At 45.3% G+C, this 25391-nt stretch overlaps 1 protein-coding gene across 1 annotated transcript in view; it reads left to right on the top strand.

Annotated features, from left to right (window-relative positions):
* Positions 1 to 19072, top strand: part of LOC119971869 (dynein light chain Tctex-type 1-like) — a 34297-nt gene extending 15225 nt beyond the window's left edge. The window contains exons 4-5 of the mRNA XM_038808120.1: positions 13806 to 13883; positions 18692 to 19072. Coding sequence (XP_038664048.1) covers positions 13806 to 13883; positions 18692 to 18762 — 149 coding nt within the window. The 3' untranslated portion in view covers positions 18763 to 19072. The remainder of the gene's footprint in view (positions 1 to 13805; positions 13884 to 18691) is intronic.
* The last annotated feature ends 6319 nt before the right edge of the window (positions 19073 to 25391 follow it).

Here is a 25391-nt window from a genome sequence, read left to right as displayed (position 1 = left end):
GACGTTGACTATGTTTGCTTATTTAATTTTAATTTATTTTTAAGTTCTCTTGTTATTTACTGGGTGTGGGTGGTTGGGGACGTTGACTATGTTTGCTTATTTAATTTAAATTTATTTTTAAGTTCTCTTGTTTACTGGGTTTGGGGGTGTGGGGGGGGGTGTGATACATGCGTTGATATGGTCTTGGGGGTGTTACAGTTATTATGGTGTTTTATTGTTGCTTTTCATTGTTTGTTGTTACATTTTCTGTAAAAAATTCCAATAAAAATTATTTTTTAAAAAAGAAATTGGCCCATCTGATATCTTAGGGATATTTATAATGTCTTCCAAGGTGAAGTAGTAGTGAAGAAACTGGCAAACAACATAAAAGGGAATCCAAAAGTCATCCATAGCATAGTAAAATGTGTAGTAAAAGGAGGAGTAAGCCTGAGTGGGGGCTGATTAGGGATTTATGCATTTTGGCAGTGGACCTGGCTGAGTTATCAACTGACCTACTTTGCATCTGATGTACCAAAGAAGATGCTGACAAAGTCGTACTAGAGACACTGGTGGGCTAAAAATTGATAAAGAGGACATATTAGAAAGGCTGGTTGTACTTAAAGATGCCAGGACTAGTTCAGATGCATCTGAGGAAAGTTAAGAGTGGAAATTGTGGAGTCACTGGCCATAATATTCCAATCCTCCGGAGATACAGGGGTGATACCAGGCCACTGGAGAATTGAAATGTTTTTTTAAAAAAGGTATATGGACAAACCCAGCAGCTAAAGCTTAATCTTGTCGATAAGAAAGCTTTGAGAAACGATAATCTGGATCAAAATTAATCGTCACTTGGACAAAGGTGGATGAATTCAAAAGAACCATGATAAAATTGGGCAAATTGCAATTAAGTAGGCTCACATGACAGTGGCCCGGATGAGCAAATTCTTTGGGGTGGAGGACAGGTGCGCAAAATGTGCGGGAGGACCGGCGAACCAGGTCCACATGTTTTGGACATGTCCGAAGCTGAGGGGATTTTGGCAGGGGTTTGTGGACGTCATGTCCACGGTGTTAAAAACAAGGGTGGCGCTGAGTCCAGAGGTGACGATTTTCGGGTGTCAGAAGACCCGGGAAGCCAGGAGGAGAAAGAGGCAGGCATTCTGGCCTTTGCTTCCTGGTAGCTCGGAGACGGATACTATTAGCTTGGAGGGACTCAAAGCCCCCGAAGTCGGAGACCTGGCTATCGGACATGGCTAGCTTTCTCCTGTATGGAGAAAATCCAGTTTGCCTTGAGAGGATCACTGTTAGGGTTCACCCAGAGGTGGCAACCGTTCGTCGACTTCTTTGTGGGAAATTAATCGTCTGCAGACGGGGGGCGGGGAGTAGTTTAGATTAAAGTAGGGGGTCAATAAGGGTGGGACCGGTCCGAGAGGTAAATGGCTTTTGCACTATGTTTATGGTTTGATGTATATTGTTTATTTTGTTGTTGTTACTGTACCAAAAATACCTCAATAAAATGTTTATTTTTAAAAAAATTGCAATTAAGTAATTTTATTGAGTTTTTCAATGAAGTAACAAAGGGGATTGATGAGAGCAGTGGGTTGATGTGGTCTCCTCAGAGCCTCCTCCACACCCCAGCCTCCAACTCCATTACTAGCACTTCCTCCCACTTGCGCTTCCTAACCCTTTGGGGCTCGCTCCCAATCCATCAACTCCGTATAAATTTCTTACACTTTACCTTCCCCTACCCCTGTTCTTGACACCACCTTGTCCCGTAGTCCCTGGGGCGGCAGGTGAGGAAAGGTTGGTACCTGCCTCCGGACAAAACCCTTCAGTTGTAAATACCAGAACCCATTCTGGGCGGGCAACTCAAACTCCTCCTCCGAGCTTGGAAATCTGCCCCAACAAATAGATCCTCAATCCCCGCCCGTTGCCAACCCTGAACCCCCCCCCCCCACCCTCCACAAACCTATGATTCCCACAACAATGCCCCAAACTCGAGTCTTTACAAGAGGCTGCCTCCATCCGCTCCCATACCGACACTTCCCCCACTTCCCGACCATGGCTATATTCTCTGGCCAATAATAATTGAACAAATTTTGACGAGCTAACCCGCACCCCTCACCCCAACCCCACTCCAAAAGCACCTCCTTCACCCGCGGGGCTTTACCTGCCCAAAATCAGCGCATTCACCCTACTAAAAAAAGCCTTGGGAATAAATATCGGGAGATTCTGGAACACGAGCAAGAACCCTTGGAGAACCGCCGTCTTCACCGACTATACCCGTCCCCGCCATCGAGAGCACATACCACATCCTAAAATCCCCCTTCATCTGTTCCACCAACCAAGCCAAATTCAGCTTGTGCAGCTGTTCCCATCCGCATGCCACCTGAATACGTAGATATCAAAAGTTCCTCCTCCCCCCCCCCCCCCCGTCTCTAAATGGACACTCCTTGTGGTGAATGTAATATATATATATATGTATATATGATAATTCACACTGTCTTTGTAAGCGCAGTAGCGCTATCCTACCACTAGGGGGAGTAGCTCTGGGAGTACTCAGGAACTTGTGCTGGGCTCCACCCTTGGCTCCGCCCACAACTCCTTCCCCCTAGTGCAGCTGTATAAATACTCTTGTCCAGAGTCAGCCTGAGTTCACTAAGAGTTCATCAACGGGTAACAGGCTGGCTCTGAAGTAATTCGATTAAAGCCTAGATTCATATCGGTAACACGTGTCTGGTGAATTGATGGTTCCATCACTCCTCCCAGCCTCTTCTCCTGCCCCCTCACTTGAATCAGATAAACCTTGCTCTTCCCCATGCTCAATTTGTACCCAGAGAACCGGCTGAAGTCTTCCAATATACTCATGATTCCTCCCCATACCCTCCAACAGATTTGAAATGTACAACAGCAAATCATCCGTGTACAACGAGACCCGATGCTGCCATCACCGCCATACTATGCCCTGCCAGTCCCTTGACACTCTTGGCACCATTGCCAATGGCTCCATAGCCAAGGAAAAGAGCAATGAGGAAAGTGGACATCCCTGCCTCGTGCCCTGGTGCAGCCTAAAATATTCCGAACTCACCTGGTTCGTTCGCACGATTGGACCCAATCCACAAACCCCTGCTCAAACCCAAACTGCCCCAGCACCTCTCACAGATAGTCCCACTCTACCCGATCAAAGGCCTTCTCCGCATCCATGACGACCACCATCTGCACACTTCGTCCCTCCAGGGAGCATCATCATAACATTCAATAGCCGCTTGATGTTGGCCGACAAATGCCTCCCCTTAACAAACCCCGTCTGGTCCTCCCCCATCATCCCCAGGACATAATCATGTATCCTTCAGGCGACGATATTGGCCAATAGCTTGCCGTCCACGTTTAACAGCGAAATTGGCCTGTAGGACCCACACTGCCCTGGATCCTTGTCCCTCTTTAAAATTAAGATCGAAGCTGCGGTAACGTTGGGGGGGGGGGGGGAGTGCCCCCTGCTCCCTTGCCTCATTAAATGCCCTTACCAGCAGGGGCCCCAGGTCCCCCGAAAACCTTTTGGAAAATTCCACCAGAATCCCATCCGGGCCCGGGGCTTTCCCCGCCTGCATCGCTCCTATACCCTCCCAACACTTCCACCAGCCCAATGGCGGTCCCCAATCCCTCCACCAGGTCCTCCTCTAACCAAGGGAACTCCAACGCCTCCTTGGCTGGGGGTTCCAACTCATAGTCTCTCATAAAAGTCCCCAAATACCCCATTCACCCCCACGAGGTCCAAGTCTACTTTCCCTCCCCTATCCTTCACCGTTCCAATCTCCCTCGTTGCCTCCTGCTTCCTCAGTTGATGTGCTAACATCTTACTCGCCTTTTCCCCGTATTCATAGACCGCCCCTTTAGCTCTCCTCAGCTGCCCTACCGCCTTACCAATGGATATCAGCCCAAACTCCATCTGGAGTTCCTGTAGCACCCTCAAGAACCGTGCCTTCGGGTCCTCTGAATACCTTCTGTCCACCTGTAAAATCTCCACTAACTTCGCCATCTCCAGCCCGCTCCGTCTTATCCCTGTGTACACTTATCGAAATAAACTTCTGCCTTCAATGCCTCCCAAAGTGTGGCGGCCGAAACCTCACCCGTGTCATTCAGCTCCACATATCTCCGAATGGCAGCCCTCATCCGCTCACACACCTCCTCGCCTGCCAACAGCCCCACATCCAACCCCCCACTGTGGGCGCTGGCATCCCCCCCATTTCACCTGCAAGCCCCAATGTGGCACATAGTCCGACACCACAATTGCTGAGTATTCCAACCCGACCACGCCTGCCAACAACGTCCTATCCAACGCAAGTCGATTCGGGAGCACACCCCTTGCACCTGGGAGAAAAACGAGAATTCCTTTTGCCAAATCTCCATTGATCCACCCCCCCCCTCCATGCGCTCCATAAACCCTCTCAGTACCCTCGCCACCGCCAATACCCTCCTCTAGCTCGACCAATCCAATTCCGGCTCCAAAACTGTTAAAATTGCACCCAATTGTCAACCGGTGTGTGTTCAGATCCGGGATCTTCCCCAGCATCTGCCTAATGAACTCTACATCATCCCGGTTTGGGGCAAAAAACATTTACCTATACGACCAGCATCCCCTCCAATTTCCCACTCACCAAAATGACCCCCCCCCCCCCCCCCCAGATTTGCCACTATGCTTCCCACTTCAAAAGCCACCATTCGTTAATCAAGACTGCCACCCTCCTCATCTTTATATCCAACCCTGAATTAAATACCTGGCCGACCCACCCTATTTTTTTTACAAAACAATTTTATTGAGGTATTTTAGGAATATAGAAAAAGTAACATTGTACAGTACAGAAAAAAAAGTCAAGACACAAATTAAACATAGTGCAAACCACAGCTCTGTTCACGCACGGACCTGCCTCAATATCCCCCTACTCTACTCGACCATCCCCCCCCCGAAGCTTACTCCTCTGCGAATAAGTCAATAAATGGCTGCCACCTTCGGGCGAACCCTAATAGCGAACCTCTCAAGGCGAACTTCACTTTCTCCAGGCCAAGAAAGGACCCACCCTTTCCTGAGCCTAGTCTGGTCCCCAGTCTTCAGGTGTGTTTCCTGTAAAAATGCCACATCCACCTTTAGACTCCTCAGATGTGCAAACACGCATGCCGTCCTGACCAGCCACACCTCTTCAGGCCTGCCCTAGGATGTCTAACGTCATTGCCCCTGCCTATATCACATTTCAAAAGCCCCTCCCCTGCAGTAGTTCCCCCCCCCCCCAAAACAACAACAGTCCCAACCCCCATCCACACACTAACTACCTGCTCACCCTCCACTAACGACCAGCTAACCCTCCACTGTGCTTCTGTGAACTAGCCCACCCAGCTAGCCTGTGCTTCCGTGAACTAGCCCCCGCCCATGGCACCTAGAATCCTACCCCCACTGATTGCCCTCCCCCACTCAAACACTATTCCGGTGCAAACAACACCAATATTCAAAGTCCAACAACAAAGAAAGAAACGTGCAACCATCCATCCCCCACAAAAGTACACCGGACAGTGGCCCCCAAAGAAAAAAGAACACCTTCAAAGTTCAATGTCCTCCTTCTCCTGCCAAGTCCAAAGTAGAGTTCATGGCCGTTGTAGGTCAACCGAGGTGAGCCGGGTGAGCATCCCAAATTTCACACCCTTCTTGAAGAGGGCAACCTTCAGTTTATTAAAACCCACTTTCTTCTTCGCCAGCTTCGCACCCAGGTCCTGGTACACCCTGATGCCCTCCCAGGTACATTGTCTCGTCTGCCTGGTCCACGTTAGGATCAACTCCTTGTTCAGAAACCGGTACAACCGCACCACCATCGTCCTTGGCGCTTGGCGGCCCATTACCCTGCAGCTTCCTCATCGGCGCCCTGTGCATCTGGTCCACTTCTAGGGGCTATTAAAAGACCTCTTCCAGCAACTGCTTGAACATCCTGGCCACATATGAGCCTGCATCCGCTCCTTCACTGCCCACCGGCAGGCCCACAATCCTCAGGTTCTGCCTCTGGGACTGGTTCACCAAATCCTCCACCTTCTCCTGAAGCCGCTTCTGGATACCATCTCAGCCGCCAGCGAAGTGAGCTGCTCCTCGTGCTCCCCAACCGTCTCCTTCACCTTCTGGATCGCCTGGCTCTGAGACCCCAACCTCATCTCCATGTGGCTGATCCCCACTTTAATCGGGTCCACCGTCCTCGCCAGGTCCGCCAGAGTCTCCTTTTTCTGCAGGGTGAACTTCTCGTTCAAGAAGTCCACTAGCTGCTCCATAGACCACTGAAACATGAGGGCAGGTTTCTTACCCTCCGCAGTCATCCTCTGTGTCCCAGGCACAGTTTCCCGCTCCAACAACTCTTTTCACCCAAGACCACTCTGGTCCATAGATCCGTCCACCACTGGCACAAACTCTTCCTCCACCACTCCTGCACCTTTTTCAACAACCATCAACAAGTCCGCGCGTTAGCGGGGAAAAGGTCCAAAAACACCGCCACAAACAGGGCTACAAATTGAAACCCTGGTCCCATGCCTACTTGGAAATATGGCCAAGTTACAAGATTCACTAGCCTGAAAGGAAATGTGACCAAGGACCAAAGATACTAAAAAAATCACAGAGGCACTCTCGAGACTTTCTGGAAATGCAGTTTCTACAACCGGATGCAGGACAGCAGGAGTCCCCTGGCCTCAAAAGGAGATCATTAGCAGCTCCATGAGAAGTCAAAAGGTAACAGCTATGTGACAAAGAAAGCAGAGGATGATTGAAATCAGCCGATTGTAGGCAATTGCAGATCTTGAGAAAGGGGTCACATAACCTTTATTGTCACAGCTGGAATCTGTTTTATGGCATAAAGGAACAAATGGATCCCGTTCACTGGATCTATGAAAAACAACCTCTGCATCGAGAGGGTCGTAAAACTGACATCATTGAACCTTCGAAAGCTGGAAGAAATCGTATAAAGAAGCAAGGATTCAAAGCTTCATCAGCAAAAGCCCTGGGACCAACCATTGCTGAAGATTATCCCAAGTCAAGGGCTCGGTGACCAGTAAAGCGTCATTCGAGAAAGCTTGGTTCGAATTAGGGTGACGTTTGCGTTTGATTCGAGAGTTGAGTAACCATTATCACTTATTGATTTAAAATCTGATACTTTTTTTGTATTAGTCTAGTGTGACGGTTTTATGAAGGGTTAAATATTAGTCTTTGACAATTAACTGCATAAGTATCTGTGTGACCGATTTGATCCAAATAACTTGTGTAAATAGTTTTTGTGACACATCAGTTGTGACCCTCATCCAGGAGGGGCAACAAAATCAATTGCGGTTTTCAAAAATAAATAATCATCTAAAGCGAGATCTGCAGGGCCATGGGGAAGTGGGACCAGCTGAGTAACTTACAGAACGCCAGCATGTACAATGAGCCAAATGGCTTTCTGTGCTACAACCATTCTGTGGCTGAGACCCATCATAAAATATAGTTATTAATGAATCAGCATCAACATGGATTGAGGGGCAACAGAAAGATTCATTCTAGTTGTTTTTGAGCTAGAATGAGGGCGATAATGAAGCTTTCCAGGTTTGCCACTGGTGCCTGATTTGGAATAAGTGTGTCATTTTCACAAGACATTTACCAGATTTGGACACAAAGTTGGCAATGATTAACAAAGAGAAATGCAAAGTCTTGACAGTTGGAGGGGAAATGAGTACAAATCGAATGGGAGCAGTTTACAAGAAATTATGTTGATGCCTCAATCGGAGGAGCTGCCAAATTTAAATGAGGTTCGGCTATAACATCATGGGTGCTTCTCCACTACCAGAAAGGCCAGCTAGCTTTTAATTAATAATCTTTATGAAACAAGTAGGCTTACATTAACACTCCAATGAAGTTACTGTGAAAAGCCCCTGGTCGCCACATTCCGGTGCCTGTTCGGGAACACAGAGCGAGAATTCAGAATGTCCAAATCACCTTACAGCACTTCTTTCGGTACTTGTGGGAGGAAACCAGAGCACTCGGAGGAAATCCACGCAGGCACGGGGAGAACGTGCAGACTCTGCACAGACAGTGACCCAAGCTGGGAATTGAACCTGGGACCCTGGAGTTGTGAAGCAACAGTGCGACCCACTGTGCTACCTTGCCACCTTCGTATGTGAATATCAGAATGAAGCCCTTCAGGTACTGACCGGCTTAAAACAGACTAACCCAAAGCCCAGCATTTTCATTTAACCTGTCCACCGTCCAAGACTTACTGGACAGAATCTTGAAAAATGCTCACAGATTGCTCATCCAAACACAGGCTGGTTTTCCTAAGCATTTGTTGCCTATCAGTAACCAATGTAGGATGGAACCAGCCTGTGATTGGACGAATGTCAGACCATCAGTTGCCAGATAAGATTTTAATACCTTAGTTTCTGGCTAGTGCGCTCAGAGCGACAGATACGTTTAACAGGGAAAGGGTGTTCAATGTTGGAGAGCTGGGAGTGGAGGAACCTCCGGAGCAGGATGCGCAGGAGTGGGAAGCTGAGGGACCTGGGAGTGGGAAGCTGAAGGATGTGGGGCACAAGAGCAGGGGGAGGAGGGACATGGGGTCCATGAACAGGGTGTCCAGGAACAGGGTGTCTAGGAACAGGGTATCCAGAATCACAGAAAATATAGTGCAGAAGAGGCCCATTGAGTCTGCACTGACACATGAAAGACACCTGACCTACCTAATTCAATTTTCCAGCACTTGGCCCATAGCCTTGAATGTAATGACGTGCCATGTGCTATCCAGACAGTCACCACTTTCTGGGTAAAAAGGTTTTCGCTCACACCCTCCCAATCTCCTGTCCCTCACTTTGAACCTTGTGTCCCCTCGTGACTGACCCTTCAACTAAGGGGATCAGCTGTTCCCCATCCACCCTGCCCATGCCCCGAATTGTCTTGCACATCTCGATCAGGTCTCCTCTCGGTCTTCTCTGCTCCAATGACAAAGACCCAAGCCTATCCAACCTCTCTTCATAACTTAAATGTTCCATCCCAGACAACACCCTGGTGAATCTCCTCTGCACTTCCTCTAGTGCAATCAGATCCTTCTCATAATGTGGCGACCAGATTTGCACACTCCAGTGTGGCCTCAACAAAGTTCTATCCACCTCCAACATGACCTTCCTGCTTTGGTAATCTATGCCCCAATTGATAAAGGTGTGTCCCATATGCCTTTTCACCACCCTATTAACCTGCCCTCCCAACTTCATAGATCAATGGACAAACACACCAAGGCCCCTTTGTTCCTCAGAATTTCCCAGTGTCATGCCATTTATACAATACTTGTAGAGTGTGTCCATAAGTTATGCTCACTTTCAGCCACAGGGTTCTTTACCCTCATCCACATACGCCATCACGCACTCTCATCCAGATGCCCACTCTCATCCTATTATGCAGTAATGCTCATTATTTTTTATGTTCAGAAATTGTTGCTTTTCATGCTACTTTTAAATCCAAGTGTGATGCGGAGCTAAACTTTACCTTTCCGCAATTTACTCATTGGCCCCTTGAGTGAGAAAAATGTCAAATGTGCCCCCAGATGAAAAGGTTTCACAAGCTTGACTTAAAAGCTTATTGTATTGAGGTATAGATAAACTGGCTCCATAATATTGTTACAAGCTTAAGGACAAAATGACATCAATGCAAGTTTAAAATTATGGCAAAATAATCTTTTAATTTGATGCGGTTAATTGGAAAAGTAGCAAATCCAGAGGAGGACGTAATCAACTCTGAAAGTGAATACATTTTTAACAGACAGATTGATTACAAGTTATGAGAGTTTAAGTTGCTTCGGAAATCTGCTGTCTTTTGGGACTGGCCCAATAGATGGACATAGGCTGGGATTTTTGGCCCATGGCAAATGCCAATGTGGATGCAAAATATCACGAGCCATAAAGAAGAATCTAACGATGCGATTGTCCACATAGACGTTTGTGGCATGCGTGCGTCTGCTGTACGTAGCTCCGGTGGCGAATGAACAGACAAATGAGATGAGTCATAGAGTTTTGGGTTGCATAGGGACTAAGGCAGGGATGCCCGCTGTCGCCGCTGCTGTTTGCGCGAGCGAAAGAGCCCTTAGTGATGGCCTTTAGGGGGTCAGGAGAGTGGCAGGGGATTAGCTTGGGGAGTAGGGAGCACCACTATTGCTCTATGTAGACTACCTGATGTTATATGTGTCAGACCCGCTGGACAGTATGGGGAGGTTTATGAGTCTATTAGAGAGGTTCGAGGCTTTCTCTCGGGTTATAAATTGAACATGGGGGGGAAAAGTGAGGTGTTCCCGGTGAATGAGTTGGGTCGGGGAGCTAATTTAGGGAGGTTGCCATTTAGGGTAGCCAGGGATAGGTTTAGGTATCTGGAGGTCTAGGTGATGGGGGAGTGGGCGACATTGCATAAGTGGAACTGAACAAAATTGGTGGAGAAGATAAAGAAGGACTTTAGAAGGTGGGATGAAAATGAATGTCCTGCAAAGGTTCTTATTTATATTCCAGATGCTCCAATCTTTATTCCGAAAGCCGTTTTTCGGAAGTTGGATGCAGTCATTACAGAGTTTACATAGGCGGGGAAGGTGGCAAGAGTAAAGAGAGCCCTGCAGAAGAGACAGAGGGGGTTGGTGTTACCGAACCTGCTGCACTACTATTGGGCTGCGAATCTAGAGAAAGTGAGGCATTGGTGGGAAGGAGAGGGGTCGGAATGGGTTAGGATGAAGTATCTTGCAGGGGGTTCAGCCTGATGACCATGGTGATGGCGGCACTATCGCTGGCAACGAGGAGGTATACGGAGAACCTGGTTCTGCAGTCTTTAGGATGGAGCAGATGTCGGTGTTAACACCATTGTGCGAGAACCACGGGTTCAAACCGGGGAGAGGTATTCTGTGAACAGGAGGTGGAGAGAGATGGGGTGGTGAGGGTGAGGAATTTGTATTTGGAAGAGAGGTTCGCAAGTCTAGAGCTGCGGGAGGGGTAGAGCTCCCAAAGGGGAGTGAATTTAGATATTTACAAGTAAGGGACTTTGCACGGAAGGTATGGAGGGGCTTTCCCAGGCTACCAAAATATGCCCTATTGGAATGGTTGCTGCTTCCGGATGTGGAAGGGGAGGGGAGGATTGGAGACATATACAGATGGCTGCGGGAGATATGCAAGTGGTGAGGATCAAGGAGAAATGGGGGGGGGGGGGGAGAGTTAGGTTGGGGAGCGTGGAGTGATGCGCTGCGTAGGGTGAATTCGACCTCGTGTTTGAGGATGAGTTTGATACAGTTTAAGATGGTACACAGTACACAACTCGGGCAAGGATGAGTGGGTTCTTCCAGGGGTTGGCAGACGAGTGTGGGCGAGGACCAGCAAACCATGTACATATATTCTGGGGCTGTGAGAAGCTGGAGAGATACAGACCAGGCGTGTTCGGGACACTAGCAAAGATAGTGGAGGTGGAGCCGGACTCTGGTGGCGATTTTTGGGATATTGGAAATGCCGGAGTTGATGGAGGGGAGGAAGACCGACATTGTGGCCTTCACCTCTGTGGTTGCCTGGCAAAGAATTTTGCTGTAAAGATGGTTGACTACGCCACCAGGGTTGGCGGCCTGCCGAGGGGACCTGTACCACTTTCTCCGCTAAGAGAAAATTAAGTTTGAATTGAGGGGTTCAGCAGAGGGCTTTGAGGCATGGTGGGGATTGTTCCTGGCCATGTTCAAGGAATTGTGGGGGGGGGGGGGAGGGGTACAAAAAGGGAAACGGGGGGGAGGGGAAAGGGGGAAAGTTGAACAGACTTGAAAACTGTGAATTGGAGTGAGTGTTCCGTGGATAATTTATGTTTTATATTTTTTAAGTATGTTTGGAATAAAAGACATTTTAAAAAAAAAGTCAGGAACCTACATTTGGATTTTCTCTGCCCCCACCCTCCCCCGCCGATGTAATGTCATGTTGGCACGGTGTACAACAGAACTGGAGCAATCGGTAAAGAGATCATGCCGGGGGAGCACAGTAATGTACAGCCCCCGATGGGGTGGGGAAGACGATATGGCGCTTACACTGTCCCCTAAGTGCTGGGTGCTGCAGGGATGGGCTCCCACTGGGGAGGTCCATGGGGCGGGGAGTTCCCTGTATCCGTGGGAGATTTCCCGTGTTTGTGTGTGCGTGTGTGTGGCGGGGGTTCTTTATTTTTAGTAGCGATCAGGGTGCTCTTTAAAAAAGACACTGATCTCGGGAAAGCTGGCGTTGCCGGAGTGGTGGGCTCTCCGACCAGCGTGGGACACACCTCCAGCATTTTGTTTATCAAAGTGCTGGAAAATGTAGCGAAAAGAGGCCGCACACTGCTTTCCTTGCCTGAGCCAACACTTTGGCAGAAAAACAACATTCTGCCGTGGTCCCTTGTCTGGTCTATGTGTTCCTTAAGAGGGTGAGGTATACAAATGTGAACGAGCAAGGGATTAGATATCTGATGTATTATGAGTAGTCATAGTCTATTAAAAATTAGTGGTTTGCTTAGGTTTTTTTTCCTGCTCTGATCAGTGGTTATTTCTATAATAAATGCATAAAACTCCGACTGCTGACAATCCAAAATAAAAACAGAAAGGCTGGAAAAATTCAGGTCTGCCAGCCTCTGCATTTCTGAAGAAGGTGATGCGGAGATGCCGGCGGTGGACTGGGGTGGGCATAGTAGGAAGTCTTACAACACCAGGTTAAAGTGGTGTGAATTGTCTCGAGGCAGATCCTCCCAACTGTCCTGGCATGAGGAAATTCACACCTCTTTAACCTGTGATTATCCCTCTCCACTCACACCATCTGGACCTGTAAAGACTTAATTACCTGCAAAGACTCGCCTTCAAAGTATCATCTTGCATCATTGGCTTTGTCTATATATGCTGTGTTTCTGGAACCCACCTCTTCACTCACCTGATGAAGGAGCTACGCTACGAAAGCTTGTGACTCCAAATAAATGTTGGACTTTAACCTGGTGTTGTTGGTCTTCTTACTGATTTCTGAAGAGTCATATTGGACTCAACATTAATTTTCTGCATAGATGACGCCAAGCCGCTGTGTTTTTCCAACACTTTTTGTTTGTATTTCAGATCTCCAGCATCTAGAGTTTTATTATAGAGATAACCATTGGCCAGTTTTTTCCAGTTTTTTCTTTTTACCTCCCCCAGAAGTTAGCATTCCTGGTGCTTTGGGAAGGCAGGGTACATGTTAACAATCTCATAGGTAGGGTAAGTATTGAAACAACTTCCCCTATTCGTATGAAACTATCTTAAATGGCTCGTCGGTTTTCTTTGCTTTTTTTCTACTCTGAAAATATAGATACCTTCTGTCACAGTAAATTTTTCTTGGCAGTGACCTTCTGTCACAGTAAATCTGTCTTGGCAGTGGCTGGAATTTGGTGAAGATTGCCATATCCTGAATGGTTTAGGCACAGAACAGCAATTTAATATTTTAAAAATCTGAAACAGGTAATATTCAATTTTAAATGGTGATCGCTAGAATCTAAATGCTGGTATGCGTGTTGGAGGACATGCAGCCAATCATATCCATGCCAGTAGCTCAACTAAAGACGTACCTAATTCTTCTCCATTGTTCTTTTGCAATAATATTTATTTTATTGTATACTGATATGATGCTTTCCATGTGTTTAATCCAGTCTATTTGAAGTAAGATAGAAAGATGTTACAGTAGTGTGGAAAGTGTACAGTAATTGGTAACTATAGTGGTGTGTTGGTCCTTCTCCAACAACACGACCAATATGGCTAGCACAGATGTTGACCCGTTTAATTTATATTTTGCTTTAGTAACCTCTGTGATAATGCAGAAGAATGGAGCTGGTCTGCACACAGCTAGTTCCTGTTACTGGGATAATATTGGTGATGGTGAGTGTTTAAATTTGCAAGAGCAGAACCTGTTGCCTGATGATGATGTTTATGTTCCAAAACACCTTTCTTTGTTATGGTGCTCTGATATCTTTTAACTTGACGTGCAGTATAAATGCTAGTATTGTGTGATTCCATGTTCCTTCTATTCTTTCACATCCAATACTCTGGTGAGTCAGAAAGCTAGTTTATAGATCTGTATTTTGAACATTAGAAATGCAAGCAGGAGAAGACCATTCAGCCCCTTGACCCTGCTTTGCCATTCAATAAGACCATTGATGACTTATTTTTCCCCATAAGTTTAGAGTACCCATTTCATTTTTTCCAATGAAGGGGCAATTTAACGTGGGCAATCCACCTATCCTGAACATCTTTGGGTCGTGGGGGCGAAACCAACGCAAACACGGGGAGAATGTGCAAACTCCACACGGACAGTGGGCCGGGATCGAACCTGGGACCTCGGCACCATGAGGCAGCAGTGCTGCCCCTGACCATGAATTACATGATGGTGGCCTTCTCTTGACTAACTCAACCTTGAATATATTCAATGACCCAGCTTCCATTGCTCACGCACCTGGGGGGGGGGGGGGGGGGGGTTTACAACCAGCTGAAAGAATAAATTCCTCCTCCTCCTTGATTTAAATGGGAGATCTCTTGCTCTGAAACTCTGACCCCTGGTTCTAGGTTCCTCCATGATAGAAAACATCCTCTCAGCATCTACCATGTTAAGCCCCCTCAGAATCTTATATATGCTTCAATAAGATAATATCTCATTCTTCTAAATCTAGTGAGCATGGAAAAAAAATCACTCAACCTTTCCTCATAAAAATGAGCCTTTCATTACAGGATCAACCAGTGAACCTTCTCTGAACTACCTCCAATGCATTCTTTCTTCCTTAAAAAAGGAGGCTGAAACAGAACACAGTACTCGAGATGTCCCCCCAATGCCCTGTGCAGTTGTAACAAGTGTCATGGACAGGAGGAGGATCAGTTTAAATCGCCCTAATTTCTCTTATCTCTGCCCATCCATAAACAGGAAATGGTAGTATATTTTCCCCTGCCCTTAAATTTGGAATATTCAAATCACAGAAAAATACAGTGCATAAGAGGCCCCTCAGCCCATCGAGACTGCACTGACATATGAAAAACACCTGATCTACCTATCTAATCCCATTTTCCAGCACTTGGCCCATAGCCTTGAATATTACGACATGCCAAGTGCTATCCAGGCACCTTTTAAAGGATGTGAGACAACCCACCTCTACCACCCTCCCAGCCAGTGCACTCCAGACTGTCACTACCCTCTGGGTAAAATGTTTTCCAAATTCCCCTGAACCTCCTGTCCCTCACCTTGAACCTGTGTCCCCTCGTGACTGACCCTTCAACTAAGGGGAACAGCTGCTCCCCATCCACTCTGTCCATGCCCCTCATAATCGTGTACATCTTGATCAGGTCGCCCCTCAGTTTTCTCTGCTCCAAAGAAAACAACCCAAGTCTTTCCAACCTCTCTTCATAACTTAAATGATCCATCCCGGGCAACATCCTGGTGGATAGGCGACAGGTTTAGATAAAGGATCTGGATCGCCGCAGGCTGGGAGGGCCGAAGGGCCTGTTCCTGTGCTGTAATTTTCTTTTGTTCTTTGAATCGCCTCCACACCCCCTCCAGTGCAATCATACCCTTTCTATAATGCAGTGACTAGAACTGCACACAGTACTCCAGCTGTGGCCTCAGCAAAATTGTATACAACTCCAACAGAGATGTTGGATCAGGACTGGGATCTAAATATCCAAAATTATGTGTCCTATCGAAAGTACCGGCAGATGGGCAGAGAGCACAGGGTTGCATTGTTAGCAAGAAATGAATTAAATCGATAGCAAGAAGCGATTATAGGGTCGGAACCTCAATTAACTTGCACAGCAAACTAGAGGTAAGAATAAATAAAAAGAGTTGATTTATTTCTACACCCACTCCTGCATAGCGGTTTCAATGTTCACCCATTTTACAATCAAACAGTAATGGGGGGAAAAGGAAGAGGGTTCAGGGCATGACCACAGTAAAATAGAAGTTGGGATTTTACATGCGTCCGGATTCCAGAATCAGAAGTCAACTGGAATGTTCCTTCCAAGGGGGATTGACTGATTATAGAATAATCCGTCTTTCCAGAGCGAGATTTTCATGACAGGAGTTAGCCTGGAGGTATGTGTTCAGGGTTCCAGCAGTTGGTAGGTTTGATGAGGACCAGAGTTCTTTTTGCTGTCACCACTTTGATGGTAGGCAGCACAGGCTGCCTGGAGTTCTGTTGATGTGGAGATGCCGGCGTTGGACTGGGGTGAGCACAGTAAGAAGTCTTACAACACCAGGTTAAAGTCCAACAGGTTTGTTTCAAACACGAGCTTTCGGAGCACTGCTCCTGGAAGGAGCTGTGCTCCGTGAGATACCCTCAATCACGACACAGGAGAGAAGATAGATGATTCAAAGGCTTTAATCATCTGAGAACTGTACAGCCGAGAAGTGTGCTCATCACATGTTGCCTGAGTGAGCCTTATCTTATATAACGTTTCCTGGGGGCGGAGCCCCCCAAGTTTCCAAGCCCGGTCTTAAAGGGCCAATGCATTAAAGGTAAGTACCATTATATCAGCTACTGATAACATTCATCACACTCCGAAAGCTCGTGTTTGAAACAAACCTGTTGGACTTTAACCTGGTGTTGTAAGACTTCTTACTGTGGAGTTCTGTTCACATCGGAGGGGAAAACAGTAATTGCCAGAATTAATTTTCACCGGACAATATTACAGTGCAACTGGGGGGGTCATGTGACAGACCTCCTCGATGTTGGACTAAGAATGGCTGGGATCTGGAGGTAGTTAATTGGAGTCAGGATTTCTTCTGTTCATGGAGACGGTTCTCTGGGTTAACTAAATAAAGCCCTCTTGTCGAAACCATTGTATTGGAACATATGCTTAATCCATTAACATTATTATGGGGGATTAAGACCTGCGAAGGCTTGCCTTTGTTCGAAATTGGCCCATCGTCTGTGGGACCATTGTGTTGGAATGTTTATTCTAGACATTTGAAGTGTTGCTCTTTGAAACTGCTGGATGCTAACATGTGACCAGTTGGAGACATCTTCTCAGTTTAGCAATTGTCCACTTTGAAAAGCACAAAATAATTACTTTATAAAGCCTTCCAGCTGATAATATATATATTTCTTTCGCATTGCGAATGTGACACAAGACTTTGCTACTTTCATATTCTTACCTCCCTTGTAAATAAAGACCAAAATTCCATTTGCCTATTTTATAATTCTTGCTAATTTGTTCTCATTCTAAATTTTCTCTTTTTTAAGTCATCTTTTGCTGGTTACTAAAATGTTTCCAATCTTCTGGGCTACTACTATTCTTTGCAGCATTGTGCACCTTTTTAAAAAATTTGTTACCAATCTGAATATTCCTTGATAGGCACGAATGGTTCTTCCTTGTTACAGACTCTTTCTTTCCCAATGGACTTTTTTTTGAGTGTTAGAAATATCTCCTTAACTGTCTGCCACTGTATATCTACCATTTTACCTTTTAATCTATTTTCCCAGTCTAAAACACCAGTTTCAGACCAAGTTTATTTTGTGGGGAACCTGCTACATCCTTGTCTGTTTCGTGTTTCTCTTTTTTTATTCCTGTCCTGCAACTTTGCAGATTTTGTTTTGAACTGCAGACTTTGGTCAAACTGAAAACACCCCTGGTCTAATGTACTGGCCAGGACCTCCCTTGATGCTCTGTGGCATAGCCTGTGATGTCATTTTGATGAACTTGGCAAGCAGCCAATCGGTGCCTCTAATTCGGGGATATCTTCTGTTCTCATTTGGTATTGGTCGAGCGTGTCAGTTTTCTGGAAGATTCTGAAACAACCAGCCAAGCTGCAATGTTTCTGTCAGTTCTGTTCAGACATCAAGAACAGCCAGGAGCTGGTTTAAACATTCCCTGTCTGGTCTGTGAAAATTCAAATCTCATTGAAAGGTTCGGGAGCTGAAACTGACCTTCCTCTCCATAGTCAGTTTAACCTGTGGAGATTCCACTGGAAGTAATCTTGATCTGCAAAAATGGCAGACATGCGTTTCTCACAAGCACGAGAACCTTGAACCTGTTGTACAAGTGCAAGGGCTGAGGCTCCTCTAGTATGGGTCACTGTCTGTGTGGAGTCTGCATGTTCTCCCCGTGTGTGCATGGGTTTCCTCCGGGTGTTCCGGTTTCTTCCCACAGTCCAAAGATGTGCAGGTTAGGTGGATTGGCCATGATAAATTGCCCTTCGTGTCCAAAAATGTTAGGTGGGGTTACGGAATAACATAAATTCTGTGTTTATTGCATGAACTTCATTTCACAATCATATCCAGATTTGTAGAAAACCTAGAGTGGCTTTGGCATATCCAACTAGTGATCAACTTTGATATCTTTTATTCATACATGCTTATATAATTGTTGAAATATGTGATGAAGTTTCAGCACTTGGAAAAGAGTTCTCTGCCCAAAGTGCTAATGAGATGAGAATCTAACCTAATGCCAATTGCTTGCCTGTAGAACTGGGATGAATGTGGAGGGAGAGCAAATCCAGGGTTACCTCCCAATTAGATGCGGACAAGCCAAGAGCTAAATCAAGACTCACTTTTTCTGGGATTGTATGTGATGTACTTGAAAAGATAAAAAAAATCTACAAGTCAAATTCACTGGTTTTAATGTAAATTGCACATATTTATTATTAATATTATTATGTTCCTTATGTTGAAAGGATTATTTACCCTCTTTCTTACTGCTTTCAGGAAGCTGCACTGTGAGATGGGAGAATAAGACCATGTTTTGTATAGTCACTGTCTTTGGGCTGGGCATCTAAAGCTTTAGACTGCTGCCAAACTTCACCCTCAACTTACCTGGTCTTCAGATGGAAGATATACTTGTGAACACTTGATTGCTGCCTTTATAATTACAGAATACCCTTAGTAGACTTAAGCTACAGTCAGCATATGTTCCTTTACTATCTCAGCTTCAGTATTGTGTTTTAGTGTGAAGTTTTAGCGTTTTAACGTGGCATTGGTTCAATCTATGCTGCTAAGAAAAGTAAACAAATACAACTTAAACTAATGTTTTCATGAAAAGTTGTTCTGATTTGGAGGTATTGAAATAAATGTGAAATGTTTCATTCATGCCTGTTTTGCATTATACAAGGTTTGATACACTTGGGCTGCTTGCAGCCTGGAAGTGTTGGAAATCGCTTTGTCTACTGGAATAACTATTTAAAAATCTTTGAATATGAAAGTGAAAAATCCTCTCAATACAATATGTTCTTAACAAGAGGAAGTACTCATTATATTAGATATGTGTGATTGAATCAGGATCTGAGTATAATCTAGAGCTTATAAATATATACCTTAGTTTAAGCAAAATTGACAAAAAGGTAGGCAGCAGCGTATAGAAATAGAAAGGAAGAAGGTGCATATTGCTAGAGAAGGAAATGGTACCATACATAAGCAGATTAAGAAGGACTTCAAGGAATACAAAGACAGGTTTCTAATGTAAATGAACAAAGTGTGGTGATTAAGCTTGGTGAGCCCCAAGTGCAATTAGTCATGTGGGAATATAGCTAGGAATGGAAGGTGGAGATTAGAGAAGACATTGTAATATTGTAATGTGCATGTGTCCTGGATGGTCAATGGATAGAGTTTAGAGGCAGAAGGAAGATAATAAAAATGCATGGAGGTGCAGGACAAAGCTAGAATGTCGAATGAACACTTTGTATGAGTGCTTACTGAGAAAGCGAATACTAATAGAAGTGGAAATGGCTGAAGTAATAGGTGGAGTGAAAGTTGCTTGGGTGGATACCGCAATCGCTTGCTGTACTTAAGAATGGCGAAGTCACCTGCTCTGGATGCTTGCAGCCCAGATTGCTATGGGAATTGGGTGTGGAGAAAGCGGAGGGGCTTGTTATAATCTTCCATTTTTCTAAGTGTTGGAGAATGGTAAACTGGCAAATGTGACATCCTTGTTCAAGAAGAGATGTAAGGTCTGTATGTGTTTAGGGAGGTGTGGTTACATTTAGGGTGATGTGTTTGCCTTCAGTGGGGTGTGTTTGCATTTAAGGTCAGGGTTAGTGTTAGCGTCAGGGTCAGTACATTAGGGTTAGTAGATTAGAGTTAGGGTTGATTAGAGTTGGTGAAAGTTAGGACTACATTACAATTAGGGTTAGTTAGGGTCAGGGCTAGAGTCCAGGTCATTCGGGTTAAGTTCAGGGGTAGGGTGAGGATCAGGTCCAGGGTTAGAGTTGGGGGTTAGAAAAAGTGACTATAGACGCTGAGGACCTGGTTTTTATCCTGGCTCTGGATCACTGTCTGTGTGGAGTTTGTACATTCTCCCCGTATCTGCGTGGGTCTCATCCCCTCAACCCAAAGATGTGCAGACTAGGTGGATTGACCATGCTAAATTGCCCCTTAATTGGATTTTTTAAAAAAATGAATACAATATTAAACTCTAACATCACACCAGAAAACAACTTTGAATTACTCCTTAAACAGTACTACTCAATACAGTAAATACTATCCCTATTCCCAATTAAACAATAAGAACTGAAAAATCAGCTCTCAATCCATCCTACATTCCAATGGCACAGAGTAATACTTGCTTTCCAGAACAGATTGGTTAGAACCCCTGCAGACTCTGGCTGGATGTCTTCAACTGGTTTGTTTCAGCTTCCCCCTTCTCATAGAAAATTCTGCACTGCTTTAATACTATTAACCTTGTTTAACTATCTGATTGTAAGAGCAAAATAACTTACTTGTGGTCTAAAGGTAGCTAGATTAGAAATCAACTCCAAATCTTTCTCAAAATGTGTAAGTGCATTAGCTCCATGAAGTAATGACATCATCTCCCTAAGTTGAAAACCAATTAACTCCCCAGACTGAAAGCAATAACACCCCAGTGACTCTTCCTAGTCAAACACTGTGCATTAGTCCAGGCTTTTTACTGTGGTCAATTTCACCTCTGCTCCTGAAAGCTTTCTAGTCTTACAAAACAAAATGCTTATAAAAACATGACTACTGCAGTCAAACACACACTACCCTAGGCTTTCAATAATTCAATTCCCAAATGTCTATAATCCAATATATCTAAAATCCTGCATTCGCCACAGGAATCTCAATCAATCTGAAGGTAAATCCGATTCAACCTAAATGGGAATCAGAATGAATCTGAATGGCAATTGGAATCAATCTCAAGATTTAGAATCATTTTAAATTCCAATCTGAATCAATCTGAATGTGACAATCCTAATGTGAATCCAGATCAATTTGAATGGGAATTTGAATCTGATTGGTAATGTGAATCAAGCTGAATTTCAATCCGAATGGGAATCTGAATATATCTGAGATTCTGAATGGGAATATGAAACAATCTGAATATGAATCAAACTGAAAGGGAATTGGAATCAATCTGAACGGAAATCGGAATCAATCTGAATGGGAGTCTGAATCAATCTGGGAAACATAACCAGTCTAAATGTGAATCTGAATCAATCTGAATTGGATTCTCAATCAATCTGAGTAAGAAACAATCAATCTGAATGGAAATTGTAATTCATTTGAATGGGAATCTGAATCAATCTCAACACAAATCAGAATAATTAGAAATGTGATTCCGAATTATTCTCAATACGAATCTGAAGAGAAATGTGATTCAATCTGAATGACAAACAGAATCAATCTAAATACCAATCTGTGCTAATCTGAACTGGATTCTGAATCAATCTGAATGGAAATCTGAATCAATATGAATGAGATTGGAATAAATCTCAACATGATGATGCAGAATAATTCAAAATGAGAATCAAAATCATTCTAATGTGAATGAGAATCAACTGTATAGAAATTATAAGCAGTCAGAATGCAAATCTGAATCAAGCTAAATGGGAATCTGAGTCAATTTGACTGGGGATCTATATCAATTTGATTGGGAGTCTGCTTCAACTTGAACGGGAACATTGGTTATTCAGAATGGGAATCGGAATCTGAACATGAAACAGAATCATTATAAATGCAAATCTGTATCAATCTAAACATAGGAATTAGGAGCAGAAGTAGGCTAGTCAAGCCTGCTCCGCCATTCAATCAGATCATGGCTGATCTCTTCCTGGTCTCAAACGCATCTCCCTACCTGTTCCCCATATCCCTTTAACCCATTTTTAAAATCAGAAGTATATCTATCTCCTTGAAACCACCACACTATGGGGCAGCGGGTTCCACAAATTCACCACCCTCCTGAGAAGTAGTTCCTCCTCATTTCAGTTCTAAATCTACTGCTTCACAACCTGTGACCTCTTGTTCTAGATTGCCCTACAGGGGGGAACATTTGGTCAACGTTTACTTTATCAATCCCTTTTGGTATCATATACCTTGATCGGATCCCTGCTCATCCTTCTAAATTCCAGCAATTATAAGTCTCATAACGTCAACCTTTTCATCCCCGGATTCAATCTGGGGAATCTCATCTGAACTGCCTCCAATGCCACCACATCAAATAAGGAGATCAAAACGACACAATACTCCAGATGTGGTCTCACCAACACCATATACAATTACAATACTTCTCTACATTTATACTCCCTTTGCAATAAATGCTGACATTCAATTTGCCTTTTTAATTACATGCTGTACCTGCATACCGATCATTCCAGAAGTCCGTGGGGTGGCCCAGTGGGTTAGCACTGCAGCCTCACGGCGCCGAGGCAGAGGTTGCACATTCTCCCCGTGTTTGCATGGGTTTCGCCCCCTCAACCCAAAAATGTGCAGGCTAGGTGGATTGGCCACACTAAATTTTCCCTTAATTGGAAAATAAAATGAATTGGGTACACTAAATTTATTAAAAGAAAGAAAAAAAATCCCAGAAGCCCGAAACCTGTCTGGATGGCAGCTAGACCCCGTGGTCACTCCGCCATCTTGGGTGTTCCTATCTCCACCTGATGCACCAGAGGGTGTCTTAGGAGCCTCTTCACTAAAGTGCCCAACCGAGGTGAGTGTCTCTGGGATGGTGGAGGGTGTTAGAACCATAGACATTACAGTGCAGGAGCCTGCCATTCGGTCCATTGAGTCCGCACCGGCCCTTGGAAAGAGCACCCTACTTAAGTCCACACCTCCACCCTATTCCTGTAACCCAGTAACCCCACATAACCTTTGGACACCAAGGGCAATTCAGCATGGCCAATCTACCTAACCTGCACGTCTTTGGACTGTGGGAGGAAACCGGAGCACCTGGAGGAAATCTACGCAGACATGGGGAGAATGTGCAGACTCCGTAAATTAAGTGACCCAAGCCAGGAATCGAACCTGGGACCCTGGAGCTGTGAAGCCACAGTGCTAACCACTGTGCTACCACGCCACCCTGTTGGAGACAGCCGTGACGGGAAATCTGTGTCATTCCCAGACTTGAGCTCCAGGGTGTCTAGGGTCTCTTGTCGAGGCCTGCTGTCCGGACTGCTCGGCACGTGGGGGGGGGGGGGGGGGTCAGGTTGTGGCACTGGCTGGGGGCAGGGGACACCAGATGCACCTGCCCCATCACCAGCATTTCCTGCAAGGCACATGACAAGACGCATGATTAGACAGTCGGCCAGGGGATAGTGGGGGTAAGGGTGGTGTTGGGGGCGGTTGTGTTGACACATGTGGCATGCGGAACCGCAACTCAGCATGCAGCCCAGGGGGAGGACAGCTGGTGGCCTCAGTAGCCAGGGCACCCGGCCATGGCGGCTGGTATGGATACCAGCATGTGGCGCAGGGTGGGGGTTTGGATGCCCGGCGGGGGTCAGGTCACAAGAGTGTGAGATGAGCGGGGTTTGGTGCATAGTGCTGCCTACTCACCCTGGCCGTCCTGAGGAAGTTGTGCAGTTTCTTCCTGCACTGCAGGCTGGCCTGGATGGTGTTGCTGGTAGCGTTGACCGCCTCTGCCACCTGCCTCTCCTCCACCGCATCCAGGAATGTCTCCAGCTTGGAATCAGTGATGTGTGATGCTGCTCTCCTCGATGCCATTTTGTTGGCTGGAATAGTGTGTGTGGGGAGTGAAGTGTGTATATACATCGGCAGTTTGTAAGCCTCCTGTGTGTCAATCGTAAAACCGGCAAATCCGCAATGTTTCTCATTGGAATCGATTGTGTCCCATGTGACACACCCGGTGCTAGTCCCTCAAAAGTCGCTGAATTGGTCCAGGTGCGGTGCCAGTTTTGTTGTCGTAGAACTCCACAAATCCTGCCCAGCATCAACACTTAATCTCAGGAATGGAGAATCCAGCCACTTGTCTGACAGCACAAATAGAGACAAATGGATATGATTTGGCGGGGATTACTGAAACATAGTTGCTGGAGGACCGGGACGGGGAGTTGAATGTCCAAGGGTACTCGGTATTCCAAAAGGATAGACAGGGTGGAACAGGACATGGAGTGGCTTTATTGATTAAAGGTGGCATTAAGCTGTATTAAGAAATTATATTGGCACTAAGGGCCAAAATGTTAAATCGGTCTGGGGAAAATAAAAAAAAAGAGAAAAAACTTCTTTGAAGGAGCAATTTACAGGTTCCTGACCAATACGTCCAAAATAGAGCATAGTGCTAACCAAGAAATAATGAGGGCTTGTGAGAAGGGCACAATGGTCATTATGGGTTATTTTAATATGCATATTGACTGGATTAATCAAATTGGCAAGAATTGCCTCAAGGAAGATTTCATAGAGTGAATGAGAGATTGTTTCTTAGAGCAATGTGTTATGAAAGATACTCTTGGAAGGAGTTACAGCATGCTAGAATTTCAAATTCAGATTGTCTTCAGACAGAGTGCCAGACTAGAGTTTAGAGTTGGGAAGGGATATTTATACAGGCCTGAGGAAAGAGTTGGCCCAAGTAGACTGGAGACAGATAATTGAGTGTAGGACAGTTGAGGAACAATGGTGGGTATTCAGGGAGATATTAAATGACTCTCAATTAAAATATATTCCTGAGAGGAAGAGGAATTGTAAAAGGAAGAAAAACAAGGAAGTCAAGGAAGGCATAAGGGCAAAAACTAGGACATACCATACTGCAAAAGCTAGTGGTAAGCTGGAGGATTGGGAGAACTTTAAGGTTCAGCAAAAGGTGACGAAAAATAAAATCAAAAGAGCTAAGGTGAACTACAAAAGGAAACTAGCAAAAAACATAAACACTGATAGCAAAAGATTCTACGAGTACATAAAGAGGAAGAGAATATCGAAAGTAAATGTTGGCCCTATAGAGGACGATATTGGTGAGGTAATAATGGGGAATACAGATGGCACAGGCACTGAACCAATATTTTACCTCTGTCTTCACGGTCGAAGATAAAATAAAATTTCCAAAAGCTACAGTTAATGCAGAGGAACCTGGTGCAATAACCATCACTAGGGAGACGGAATTGAATAAACTAATGGGACTAAAGGCAGATAGGTCTCCGGGACCTGCTGGAACAAGAAGTGGAAAGAG

This window comes from Scyliorhinus canicula, chromosome 1, assembly GCF_902713615.1.
Source record: "Scyliorhinus canicula chromosome 1, sScyCan1.1, whole genome shotgun sequence".
In the NCBI taxonomy this organism is placed as follows: Eukaryota; Metazoa; Chordata; class Chondrichthyes; order Carcharhiniformes; family Scyliorhinidae; genus Scyliorhinus; species Scyliorhinus canicula.
Note: the sequence above shows the minus strand (reverse complement) of the source record. Positions and strands in the feature narration are given on the sequence as shown.